This window comes from Microcaecilia unicolor, chromosome 4, assembly GCF_901765095.1.
Source record: "Microcaecilia unicolor chromosome 4, aMicUni1.1, whole genome shotgun sequence".
In the NCBI taxonomy this organism is placed as follows: Eukaryota; Metazoa; Chordata; class Amphibia; order Gymnophiona; family Siphonopidae; genus Microcaecilia; species Microcaecilia unicolor.
The window spans coordinates 4,494,696-4,508,250 of NC_044034.1; the positions used below are offsets into that span (position 1 = coordinate 4,494,696).

The following is a 13,555-nucleotide window of genomic DNA, read 5'->3' on the forward strand; positions in this document are numbered from 1 at the left end:
TGCCTCTGATCATACTAAAAGGGAGGTAGGGATTAAATGGGTCCCAGGGTAATTGCTCTTCCTCTGCCCCACTTTTGCAAAAGCTGCCCCCTTCCTGAGACCTTTGCTTGCTACAGAGCTGTCCCGCCCCAGGATCCAGGTTACAAACAGGAAAACTCAGGGACAGGTCACTCCTGTGGGGGAAAAAAGGGAGGAACCAGGAGACAGGAAGGAGGACAGACAGCCCTGGTGTCTTCAAATTACACAAAGCCTTGACAAAGATCCTGTTCCACAGAGCCACTCATTTTCAAACTTACTACAAGTTATAATGTGAAACAGAAACTGAATTCCATTTCCTGTAAGAATCATGGCTGCTGCAAACCCTGCTGAGAGTCTGCGAGATGAAGCTTCTTGTTCTATCTGTCTGGATTATTTTACAGATCCGGTGATGACAGACTGTGGACACAACTTCTGTCGCTCCTGTATCACTCAGAGCTGGGAGGGGAGAGACACAGACTTCCCCTGTCCCCAGTGCAGGGAAACGTCTCAGCAGAGGAACCTCAGACCAAACAGGCAGCTGGTAAATATTACAGAAATGGTGAAAAAGCTCAGTCAGTGTTCAGTGAGACCCAAAGAGGAGAATCTGTGTGAGGAACATGAAGAGAAACTGAAGCTGTTTTGTGAAGAGGATCAGAAAATTATCTGCCTGATTTGTAGAGAGTCCAGAGATCACAAATCTCACACCGTGATCCCAATAAAGGAGGCTGTGCAGGAATACAAGGTGAGTGTCAGTAGCTTTAGTATAACAGTGTGTCCTGGGGTCACCGATATCACACTGTGATTCCCATAGTGGAGGAGTTGCCTAGTGGGTAGTGCAGCAGACTTTGGTTCTGGTGAACTGGGTTCAATTCCCACTGCAGCTCTGTGACCCTGGACAAGTCACTTAACCCTCTATTGCCCCAGCTACAAATAAGTACCTGAATATACTATGTAAACTGCCTTGAATGTAGTTGCAAAAACCATGGAAAAGTGGTTTATCAAGTCCCATTTCCCTTTCCTTCATAGAGGAGGCTGCGCAGGAATACAAGGTGTGTGTATTTAATGAAATTATTTCTCATAAAACTAGGAGTTGAATTAGCAGAGTTTGAAACGTGAGCAGTAAGTTCAATCATCAAAACTTGAACCCTGGCTGCTGTCTATCTGAGCATCTTCCATCTACATTCAGGGGTTAATACTCAGCTTATGAGTTGTGGTTCCTGGAAGGAATACATTTACTACTACTACTTAACATTTCTAGAGCGCTACTAGGGTTACGCAGCGCTGTACAATTTAACAAAAAAGGACAGTCCCTGCTCAAAGGAGCTTACAATCTAAAGGACGAAATGTCAAGTTGGGGCAGTCAAGATTTCCTGAATAGAGGTGTAGTGGTTAGGTGCCGAAGGCGACATTGAAGAGGTGGGCTTTGAGCAAGGATTTGAAGATGGGCAGGGAGGGAGGGAGGTATTGCCAATACTCCATGTTGTACTTCAGATATCCAAATACAGTCTTACAGATCCTGCTATACGTTCTGTAGAAGCCATCACACAGCCATTCTATGTGCACAAAAGAAACAGAAAAGTCATTAAACAGTATAACCAGGCATATTTATGTATTTATTGCATTTTCCCACCTATTTGCAGGTTCAGTGTGGCTTCCACAGTACTGTCAAAGGCGTTTGCCCATATCACCTTACTTTTATGTTAATGTCCCCCACAAACACAAATCACCTACTTACTCTCCCGCCCTCTTCTGGAGAAGGTTGAGATCCAAAGCCCCCCAGCACTCCCATCCAAGAAGTATGCAGTTTCATACGTTCCAAAAAAGTGTCATCCTCCCACAGCCCCATTCGCTTCCCCCTTTCCCATGGAGCAGCTTAAACGGCATTTCTTGTAAATTAGCACTGGCAGTCACTTTGAATGATCCCATAACTGTCAAGGCCCAGAAAACATTGGAGGAAGCATATCTACCTGGTACAAAGCCCGCTTGATCCGTATGTATTCATGCAGGCAAGACTAACCTCAGGCGATGGGCTAATATATTCGCAAACAGTTTGATGTCCTGATTAAGGAGCAATATCAGACGATAAGACCCTAGTAGCTCCGCGCCCCTTCCAGGCGTCAGTTCTCTTCCCGCCACTCCCTCCTCACATAGGCGATGACAAAGCTCTTGGAAGGGAAGACATATCTTCGTACCTAAGATCTTGTAAAACTCAGGCCCCAATCCATCGGGCCCAGGCGCCTTTGCTAACTTCAAGCGCTTAATCGCCTGGCCTATCTCTTCCCCCCTAACAGGAGCATTCAAGATATCCCTCTGTGCCTGCGGCAGCTGAGGCAAGGACAGATTCTCGAAAAAGGATTCCCTCTGTCCCCTGTCCATGTCGCCCTTATCATATAAGGCCTTGTAAAACCTCACAAACTCATTTTGTATATCCTCCACCGACGTCACGCTCCCCTATTTCTAACTAGAGTAGCCAACAGCTTCCCTGCTTTATTTCCCCATCTATAGAGATTATATTTATACACTAGTAAAACATGCCCGTTTCTGGCGCAAATGAAACGGGCACTAGCAAGGTTTTCCTCCCGAACCCCCCCCCCGCTCACCCCTTCAGCATTGTGAAGGTACTGACCGCCATTGTTGTGGACCTCGTCAACGCACGCGAACGCCACCTTCAATGTGCTGAGTCATTGGTTGTGAAGCCACTGACGCCATAGCTCCGCCCTCGACGTCATCACGTTTGACGCGAGGGGGGGCCCCAACACAGTGATTTCGGTGGCTTCACCACCACGAACCCTTCGAACCGGAAGGAAGTGCCCGGAGGAACTGACAGTGACGTTAGTGTCCTCAGAATGTTGAGGGAGAGTTTTATTATATAGGATATGAATGTCCTGCACTGCTCTATCATTCAGCAGGTCATTAATTTTTCTTCGTATAGAATAGCATTCCCTTTTTGCCCCCTCGTCTCACGCGAAAATATGCGTTTCCCTCATCTGCTGTAATTGGTGCGACAGAGTGACCAGTGGCCTCTCTTTTTCCCTGCGAGTTCTTACAACATACGCCAATATGTGCCCTCTCAAAACTGCCTTGCCTGCTTCCCAATACACTATGGGGTCTACCGACTCAGGATCATTCTCCGCAAGATAATTCTCACACATTCGCACCAAGAAAGCGCGAAACTCAGTATCCAAATACAAAGTGGGGTTCATACGCCATACCCGTGTCTCTCTTCCCTGTCCCCAACGCACATCCACCCATACCAGACAATGATCAGACACTGCTCCATCCACAATATCTGCAGCAACCGACCTTGACAGAAGGGAGGAGTCCAGAAGCAAATAATCAAGTCTCGCGTGCACACCATGCACCTGCGAGAAGAAAGTATAATCATGCACTTCAGAATTTAGTATCTTCCAAATATCTAGCAACCCCAACTCACGCATCAAAAAATTCACCCCCTTCCCTTCCCAAGCAGAAGGCCTTGGTTTGCTGGTTTACAATCTATCAATGGGTCTGACGAGATGTTAAAATCCCCTCCTACTACAAGTTGATATCCACTGGCCGATACCAACTGTGCAAGAAGGCCTGAGAAAAATGAATGAGAGCATACATTTGGTGCATATATGGAACAGAGCAACCCTTTCTCCTTCACGCTCTCAGGTACTGCTACCAAACCGAATATTATTTCTCCTGCGTCTATTTTCTCGGTCTTCTACTTTGTCTTCCAGCATTTTGCATCTCTTTTCTAACGCTAGTACTTGAGAATTCATACCGGATACCAAATCTTCCTGACTCGAGAGCCGTTCCTCCGCATGCTGAATGCGATTGCTATGTCTGCCAGATTTTCTTTCAGTTCCTCTAGAAAGGCATGCAGGGTCGATAGCTTATTGTCTAGCACCATTGCCATGTGTTCATAATTTCTTTGATCGCCGCCTCCTGCAACGCGAACACAGGCGGATTTTGCGCCTGACTTCCTCCTGCTGATGCCTTCTCAGCCGCCATCTTAGACTCCTGGTGTTTTCCGCAGCTGTTCTGCACCCGCGGGGTCTTTGCCGGCATACCCGGGCACCACCACCTGAATCGTCTCCGCCGTCCGCCCAAATGCCTCCACGGAGCTCCCCCACACTTCTAGATAGTTGCTTGGGGTCCGAAACAGGCAAGTAGTCGGCTTAAAGCTGTTTTAGTGGGTAATAGCAAGGAGAGTAGCTAAGAGACGTCCGTTCAGGAACCAGCCATCACGTGACCCCCTCGATATACTGACTTTCTGTGCCTTTTACAACTCCAGTTCCACCCTGACTCTGCTCCTGGATCAGCCCTCCACTACCTGTGGAGGTCTCTGCCAAAATCCAGGAACAAAGTCCGATTAAGAGCTGCTGAATATTGGCTCATGGCCAGTTCAGCACTATTTAACCAGGCAGGAACCTACCCTGCCTGGCATAGGCGGTTGGTGGCCCAACTGTTTGGGGAGGCTAAAAGGGGCGGGGTTGTGGGTGGTGCCAGGGGGTGGGGCTTACATCCATAATTGTCTGACAACACACAGGAAAAATAAATAAATAAGAGTAAAATAGTCACAATACCTTTAACAATGCAACATCAGATCCTCCAAAATATTATAAAACCATGTCTGATGTTATGACAAACAAACTAAAATTAATTTAAAGTGTTGATGACACCTTAGTACGGCCAACACACAATCTCTCCACTGCAAAACACTATACACAAACTTGTGCAAAAACACACTCAGAAACTTACCAAACCACAACACTAATTCCAAGGATAGGACGAGCTACAATCTTATGCGTGGAAAGGCAGCACTGTAATTACACCAGGCTCTAAAACACCAATACACTACCTATTGAAAAAAACAAAACCAAAAGGGCTGCAAATAGTACACGCTAGCAGAATACTGCACCTTGATCACACATGAAAAACACATGACAACAGATATGACTAAGGAACTAGAAATCAAAAGATATGAAGGCAAAATATGGAACTGGAAAATTATCTCAAGAAGTCAGACTCAGCATGCAGCAATACTAGAAAAATTGAAACTTAACGTGCAAATATCACAGCTGCACATTTCCAAAAGCTGACATATTCCAATTAATACATTCTGAATAAAATACTTTTTTCTACCTTTGTTGTCTGATCGTTTAGTTTTTCTATTCGCTTTGGTCCCAGTGTCTTCTGTTTTATGCAGTGTCTTCTTTCCGTTTGATATTCTTTCACTCACCATGTCCACCATCCTCCTGTGTCCTTATGCATTCTGTCTACCATCTGTGGCACCCTGTCCCTATCCTTCCTCCAGTTGCAGCATCTGTACTCAAAGCGTTCCGATCCAGTCCTTAAATTCAGCAGTTTCTCCTCCATCCATATTCAACATTTCTCCTCACTCCCCTGCATTCATCCATCCATGTCCAGCAACTCTTCTCTCTCCCCAGCCCTCCCCTCCATTTATCCATCCATCCGTGTCCAGCAACTCTCCTCTCTCCCCTGCCCTCCATCCATCTCTAGCAAATCTCTTCTCTCCCCTGGTCCTTCCATCCATCCATCTAGCAAATCTCCTCTGTCCCCTGACCCCTCCATCCTTCCATATCTAGCAATTCTCCTCTGTCCTCTGCCCTCCCCTACATGTCCAGTGATTTCTCTTCTCTCCCCTGTCCCATCTACCCCCTCTCTCTTCATCCTTCCATCCGTTTTCCCTCTTTATCTCCCCATCCTTCTGTGTTCCTCTACCCTCTTTCTCTCCATATCCTTCCATTCGTCTACCCACTCTCCCGATCCTGCCATCCAACGTCTACCCCCCCTCTCCCGATCCTTCCATCCAGTGTCTCTCTCTATCCCCTTCTTTCCATCCAGTGTCTTTCTCTCTACCCTTTTCCATTCATCATGCCCCCCCTCTCCCCATCCTTCAATGTTTCTCCTCCTGTTAGTTTCTCCCCCTCCCCTTCCTTCCAGCGTCTTCCCTCTTTCACTCCCCCCCCCCACTTTCTCCTCATTTTCAGCAGCTTCTCCCTTTCTCCAGGACTCCAGCCCTTCTCCATGTCCCCTCCTTCTCTCCCCATCTTCCCACTCTCTCCATTATATCTGCCTAGTGCCTGTGCCTCCCGCTCCCCCTTCCACCCCGTATGAACTTGTTGGCCACTGCTGCTTCTCCTCTTCAGCAGCAGCGTCCCGACAAAAAAAAAAAAAGGTAACACACGTTACATACCCCCGAAGCGCAGGAATCAGCTGGGAGGACCAACACCACGCAGCTGCAACCGCATTGGAGCCCCCAGGAGCAACAGCTGGCTGCTGGAACACGCGCGGGGCTGTACCGTAGCAGCTTTCATTCAAGCGTGGGCTATCGGCACTGCAGCCGCTCCTCTCTGTCCCGGAGCAGAGCAGGAAGTCGACGTCAACTTCCTGCTCCTTCAGGGCCAGAGAGAGGAGCAGCTGCAGTGCAGACAGCCCATGCTTGAAGGCTGCTACCACGGCCCCGCTCTTACTTCTTTCCATTTTTCGTTGCGCTGAAAAGGAGACTTTCCTGCTTTGGCGGGAGTGCTGGAGATGACCCGCCAAAGCGGAAGTCTCCCGACTTGGCACTGGTCTGGGTCTGTGTTGGGTGAGCGGGCCTTGGGCCTGGAGGGAAAGTGGTTTTCTCCCGTGGTTACGTTTGGGGGGGCAATGTGATGGGCGGGGAAGGTCACAGCTGGGCTAGCCTCCCCAAGCCTCCAATACGGGGCGCCTATGCTGCCTGGTTATATCCAGTGCTTTTTTTGTAGGAAAAAAGGTACTGGTATTTCTTATGGGCGGGGCCACCTCCTATGGCTCCACGCCTATGATAGCCACACCCATGTTAGCCACACCCCTTATACCAACCATGGCGCATATAAACAGGCATCATTGAAAATATTATACCTGTATAGGAGAAAAAAATAACTGGAATTTTTTCATTATAAATAATTTCTGTAAGATGTTACAGCTCCAGTATACCCAGTGCAAAATAAGATAGCAGATGTAAATATTCCAAACACTAAAATGAAAATAAATGATTTTTTCTACATTTGTTGTCTGGTGACTTTGTTTTTCTGATCATGTCGGTCCCAGTCTCTGATTCTGCTGCTCTCTATCTGTTCCCTTAACTCCATTTCCAGGTCCATTCATTTCTTTATTTCCTCCTTTCTTCTTCATTTCTTGTTCTACATCCATAGGTAAAAGCTGTGGCCCTCCGCAGACTTGACTGGAGGAGGTATAGAGTGGATCCAGTTTTTGCCTATTTTCTCCATCCATGTGCAGTTTTTTCTCCTCTTTTCCTTTTCCCTGATCTCCGTCAGTATGCATCTCCTTCCTATTCTTCCCTCCCTTCCATCCATACGCATCTCCTGTCCTTCCTCTCTCTTCCCTCTCATCCATCCATGTCCAGCATTTCTCCTCTCTCCTCCCCTCCATCCATGTTCATTTCACTTCCTCTCTCTTCCCTCCCCTCCATCCATGTCCAGCTTTTCAACTCTCTTCCCTCCATCCGTGTTCAGAATTTCTTATCTCCCCTAAATCCATGTGCATCTCCTCCTCTGTCTTTCCCTCCCTCCATCCATGTACAGCATTTCTCCTCCCCCTCCCCTCCATCCATGTTCATCTCACTTCCTCTCTCTTTCCTTCTCTCCATCCATGTCCAGCTTTTCAACTCTCTCCCCTCCATCCGTGTTCAGAATTTCTTATCTCCCCTAAATCCATGTGCATCTCCTCCTCTGTCTTTCCCTCCCTCCATCCATGTACAGCATTTCTCCTCTCCCCCTCCCCTCCATCCATGTTCATCTCACTTCCTCTCTCTTTCCTCCTCTCCATCCATGTCCAGCATTTCAACTCTTTCCCCTCCCCACCATCCGTGAGTATCTCCTTCCTCTGTCTGGCAGAGTTTAAAAAGGGGTTAGACAGTTTCCTAAAGGACAAGTCCATAAACCGCTACTAAATGGACTTGGGAAAAATCCACAATTCCAGGAATAACATGTATAGAATGTTTGTACGTTTGGGAAGCTCGCCAGGTGCCCTTGGCCTGGATTGGCCGCTGTCATGGACAGGATGCTGGGCTCGATGGACCTTTGGTCTTTTCCCAGTGTGACATTACTTATGTACTTATGTCTTTCCTTCCCTCCCAACATTTCTCTTCCCTGCCCTCCACTCCATCCATGTCCAGCATTTGTCCTCTCTCCCATCCCCTCCACTCCATCCATGTCCAGCATTTCTCCTCTCCCTTCCCCTCATCTGTGTGTATCTCCTTCCTCTGTCTTTCCTTCCCTCCAGCATTTCTCCTCTCCCCTCCCTCCATCCATGTGCATCTCCTTCCTCTCTTCCCTCTCCTCCATCCATGACCAGCATTGTCCTGCCTTCCCCTCCATCCATCCATGTCCAGCAACTCTCTTCTCTCCCCTGCCCTCCCCTCCCTTCCATGTCCAAGGTAAACTTCTATAAAAACAGATGAAGATGTGATTCCGTGTGTCCCAATGAAAGGAGAGTTTAATTCTACTTGCATTTAATTTATATATATTCCATCGTCTTTATAAACACCAGGCTTCCCAAGGCAGATTACAACCAGTTAAGATGAACCCATCCAGGAAACAGAATATTCTCACTGAAATCTGGCCATCTGAATTGTATAGAAACACAGTGAAGAAACTGAGCACAAACTACAGCTACAATAATTTTTGAAGTTGTTTTAGTGATACTCAATTACGTCTTTTCTCCTCCACCTTGTAAGGCACTGCCTATCCAACAAAAACAGTGTTAGACTTGTTACAGATGGACCGACAATAAAGAATGACAACGTGAGTGCAGCAGCTCACGGTTTGCTTGCTGTGTTTTGAGTGAACGGTGACGGCTGCGTGGAGGAGTGGAAACAGAGAGTCATCAAATGTCTTCCTTACTTACAGTGACTAGACAGAGAGTGGAGTGAAGTGAGCCTATTTACCGAAGTCGCAGTGGCAAACTGGCGGGCGGTGGCAGTAAAGGCAGCAAGCAGGCTCGGCTCCGTCCTTCGCTTCCCTGCCCTCTTAGCATCCCGCCCGCATGGAAGGAAATGACATCAGAGGAAGGCAGGATGCTGAGAGGGCAGGGAAGCGAGGACAGAGGCAGGCCTGCCTGCCTGCTTGCTGCCTTTACTGCTGACGCCCGCCGGTTCGCTTGCTGCGACTTCGTAAATAGAATATTTTGTAGGGGGCAGAACGGAATGTAGGGGAGCTGCCGGCCCTCAGAAAAAAAGGTGCCCGTATGCCGTACCGGTGCGTACCGGCACGAAAAAAGCACTGGTTATATCACTTTGAATTTTAACCTCTCAGAATTCAGTTATCTTAAAGAAATGATCTAAAGTGGAAGGAACATCTCACATTTACTGTTGAATCTGAAATTGTGGTTATAAAATAATCACATGCTAATCAAGGATGCTTTAATACTCACAGGAAAAGCTTAAAATGCACCTGAAGCCTGTGAAAAAGAATCTGGAAGATCTGGAGAAGTTTAAATCTACTGAAGAAGAAGAAAGCTGAAAAGCTGAGGGTGAGTGTCTGTGTCTTCTTTTCTTATCCAGTTTCTGCAGGGGTTTTGTTGCTTTCACTACATCAATCCCCTGAATCACCTGAATATAAAGAATAATAGAATTCAATCCTCCTCGTTACTAATAGTATGTTTTTCAGCCAATAAGGAACCAAAAAATAGTTTCCATATTATAATATCGCTACCTTATTCGCGAGAACAGGCAGATTCTGATCCGTATGTGGAACAAAGGCAAATTGTAACATTGCATTTCTTGCAGAAAGGTAGTGTGCTGTGGGCTGCAAAATGGGAAAGGAGAACTGGGCTCAGGCTTGATCCAGTCCAGCAGTGTAGAGTGGGGGTCTTTGGGGCTGTTGTGGTGCCAGGAAGGATGGCTGCAGGGCTGAGTGCACCAGGGCTTGTTAGGGGCAGGAATTGAGCAGTAGCATGGTCGTGAGAACTGGACGAGTCTCTGGTGTGGGGAAGCAAAGCGAGAGGTAGGCAGGAGCCTGAAAAGAAGTTCTAGGCCCACTGGGGAAAATATTGTCCCGATTCAGGTATAAGTGGAGGGTCGGAATGGATGAAGATTGCGTGTTGTCCTATTCGATCATAGTCCTTCTGTGTTGGTAGGTGAAGAGGGTTATGTGGGGTCGTTGGGGTAGGCCTTTTGAAGAGGTTGGTTTTTAGTGATTTCCTGAAGTTCAAGTGGTCGTGGATTGTTTTCACAGCTTTTGGGAGCCCATTCCATACTTGGTGCGCTTATGTAGGAGAAAGCCGGCTGCGTAAGTTGATTTGTATTTCAGTCCTTTGCAATTGGGTAGTGTAGGTTTAGGTAGGATCTTGATGATCTGACTTTCCTGCTTATAAGTGAACGAGAAAAACGCCCAAGTTCCGACCTAAATCGGAGATGGACGTTTATCTCACAAAAACGAATAACACGGTATAATCGAAAGCCGAACTTGGATGTTTTCAATTGCACTCCATCGCGGAAGCGTACAAAGTTGACAGGGGCGTGTCGGAGGCTGGTGAAGGCGGGACTGGGGCATGGTTATCACCCGAACAGAGATGGGCGCCTTTCACCGATAAGGGAAAAAAGTATGCGTTTGTAGCTAGAATTTAGGGCACTTTTCCTGGACCCTGTTTTTCTCACGAATAAGCCCCAAAAGTGCCCTAAATGACCAAAATACCACCAGAGGGAATCGGGGATGACCTCCCCCTGACCGCCCCCCGTGGTCACTCAACCCCCTCCCACCACAAAAAATGATGTTTCACAACTTTTTATTTTTCACCCTCAAATGTCATAGCCACACTCCCTGGCAGCAGTATGCAGGTCCCTGGAGCAGTTGTAGGGGGGTGCAGTGGACTTCAGGCAGGTGGACCCAGCCCATCCCCCCCCTACCTGTTACATTGTGCTGCTTAATGCTTAGTCGTCCAAACCCCCCAAACCCACTGTACCCACATGTAGGTGCACCCCTTCACCCCTTAGGGCTATAGTATGGTGTAGACTTGTGGGCAGTGGGTTTTGAGGGGGATTGGGGGGGCTCAACACACAAGGGAAGGGTGCTATGCACCTGAGAGCTCTTTTACCTTTTTTTTTGTTTTTGTAAAAGTGCCCCCCTAGGGTGCCCGGGTTGGTGTCCTGGCATGTGAGGGGGACCAGTGCACTACGACTCCTGGCCCCTCCCTACGAACAAATGCCTTGGATTTATTCGTTTTTGAGGCTAGGCGCTTTCATGTTTCCATTATCGCTGAAAAGCAAAAACGCCCAGCTCACAAATTGTCAAATACAAACATGGACGTCTATTTTTTTTCGAAAATACGGTTTGGTCCGCCCCTTCACGGACCCCATTCTCAGAGATAAACGCCCATGGAGATAGACGTTTTTCGTTCGATTATGCCCCTCTTTGTTTGTTATTGGTAAGTCTATGAGTTCTGTCATGTATTCTGGGACTACGCCGTATCTGATTTTGTGGACCTAAGGTGCAGATTTTGACGATGATCCGTTCTTTGATTGGGAGCCAATGCAACTTTTCTCGGAGGGGGTTGGCACTTTCGAGGCGTGTTTTGCTGAATATCAGCCTGACTGCTGTATTTTGGGCGGGTCTGGAGTTTTTTTAACGAGTTGTTCTTTGCAGCCTGCGTAGATTTCATTGCAATAATCTGCATGGCTTAGGACCATTGATTGTATTAGGTATCGAAAAGTTGTTCTTGGGAAGAAAGGTTTAATCATTTGAGCTTCCACATTGAATAGAACATTTCTTTGTTCTGAGTTTACTTGGCTCTCGAGGGTAAGGTTGCGATCCGAGTGTGACACCGAGTATTTTCAAACTGTCTGAGGTAGGGACGGTGTGTCCTGGAGTATTTATGGTTGTGGTTTTGTATGTGTTATATGGAGAGGGGAGGATGAGCAATGTATTTTTTTCGGTATTCAGTTTAAGTTGGACATGAGTTTGCTCAGGAGTCCATGATGTTCAGACTATCATTGATTTTGTTGGTTATTTCTGTCAGATCATGTCTGAAGGGGATGTATATTGTAACATCATCTGCATAAATGAATGGGTTAAGGCCTCGGTTGGATAAGGACTGTGCCAGTGGAATCATCATCATGTTGAAGAGTATTGGTGATAATGATGATCCGTGAGGTACTCCACAGACTGCTTTCCAAGGTGGTGATATGTTTGACTTTGATTTTACTTAATAAGTTCTGGTGGTTAGAAAGCCTTTGATCCAGTTAAGTACGTTTCCTTCAATCCCGAAGTGGCCTAGTATTCTTAGTAGTATGTTGTGGTTTACCATGTCGAATGTGCTCGACATGTCGAACTGGAGGAGGAGTATGCTTTTGCCTATGGCAATCTCCTGCTTGAATTTGGCCAGGAGGGTGACTAGGACAGTGCTATGGTGGGATCGGAATCCTGATTGTGAATTATGTAGTATTGAGAACTTGTCCAGGTATTCCGTAAGCTGTTTAGTCATGAAGCTCTCCATCATTTTTACTACTAATGGGATAGCCGCAACTGGGCGGTAATTGGTGATATCGTTTGTGCTTTTCTTGGCGTCTTTTGGTATTGGGGTGAGTAGGATGTTACCATGTTCATCAGGGGAAGAGACCTTGCTGTAACATGAAGTTTAGGATGGGATGTAAGGTCTGCTATGAAGCGGTCTGGGGCAGACTTGAGTAAGATGATGGGACATGTATCCAGTTGCAGTGAGGCTTGGCGATCCTGTGAGTCGCTTGTGTAACTGATTTCGGTGCTGAGGAGAGTAAATGTCCAAATGCAGTCAGCTGGTATCCTTCGGAAGGATGGGTCGCAGATCGTTGAAGAAGATTTCGATGTCGGTATTGGTGATGAGGAGGTGTGCTGCGTAGAGTTTTATATTTTCGTTAAAGTAGTTAGCAAGTTGTCTGCGGGTGGGATGTCTGTGTTGGTTTGTGTGACTAGGGGGTGGCGTCTAGTAACTTATTTACGAGTTGGAATAGTTTCTTCATATCTTTGTAGTCCGGTCCTTAGTTGGTTTTGTAGTAGGACTTTTGGTTTGTTTTATGCGTATTGTATTTTCTATGTATTTGTTTCCATGCTTGAGTGGTGTGTTTATTTTTTGTCTTCTCCATACTCATTCAAGTTTTCTAGATTGGGTTTTGAGTTTTATTTTGTTCGTCATATAGTGGTTTTGTCTTTTTGATATTTTGTTTTTAAGGGTGCTATTTTGTTTAGTACGCTGTTGCAATCTGCCTTCCCAGTGGTTGAGATAAAGGTATGGAATCAGTGCATGTGTCCATTCGTTGTCGTATATTTGTTGCCAGAATATTTGTGGATCGATTTGCCTCTTGTAGTGTAAGTAGTACGTTCTGATGTACTGTTTGAGCCCTTCTTCCACCAGTTTAGAGTTAGGTCAGTTTGGTAATTGGTCAGTCCAAGTATTGCTGTCCATTTGATGTCTGTTATTAATAGGTTAATGTCTGTAGGTAGTTTATGTGATAGGAGGTCCAATGTATGTCCTTTGATATAGGTAGTCTGCATGTGGCCCTATTTTGCCA

General features: G+C 46.7%; 2 protein-coding genes across 2 annotated transcripts in view; both read left to right on the top strand.

Moving 5' to 3' along the window:
- Window positions 1-13,555, top strand: part of LOC115468254 (E3 ubiquitin-protein ligase TRIM39-like) — an 872,633-nt gene that overhangs the window by 513,391 nt on the left and 345,687 nt on the right. The window lies entirely within an intron of this gene.
- The window catches only part of LOC115468250 (E3 ubiquitin-protein ligase TRIM39-like), a 340,997-nt gene continuing 327,778 nt past the window's right edge, over window positions 337-13,555 (top strand). Inside the window, exon 1 of the mRNA XM_030199798.1 lies at window positions 337-760. Coding sequence (XP_030055658.1) covers window positions 347-760 — 414 coding nt within the window. The 5' untranslated portion in view covers window positions 337-346. The remainder of the gene's footprint in view (window positions 761-13,555) is intronic.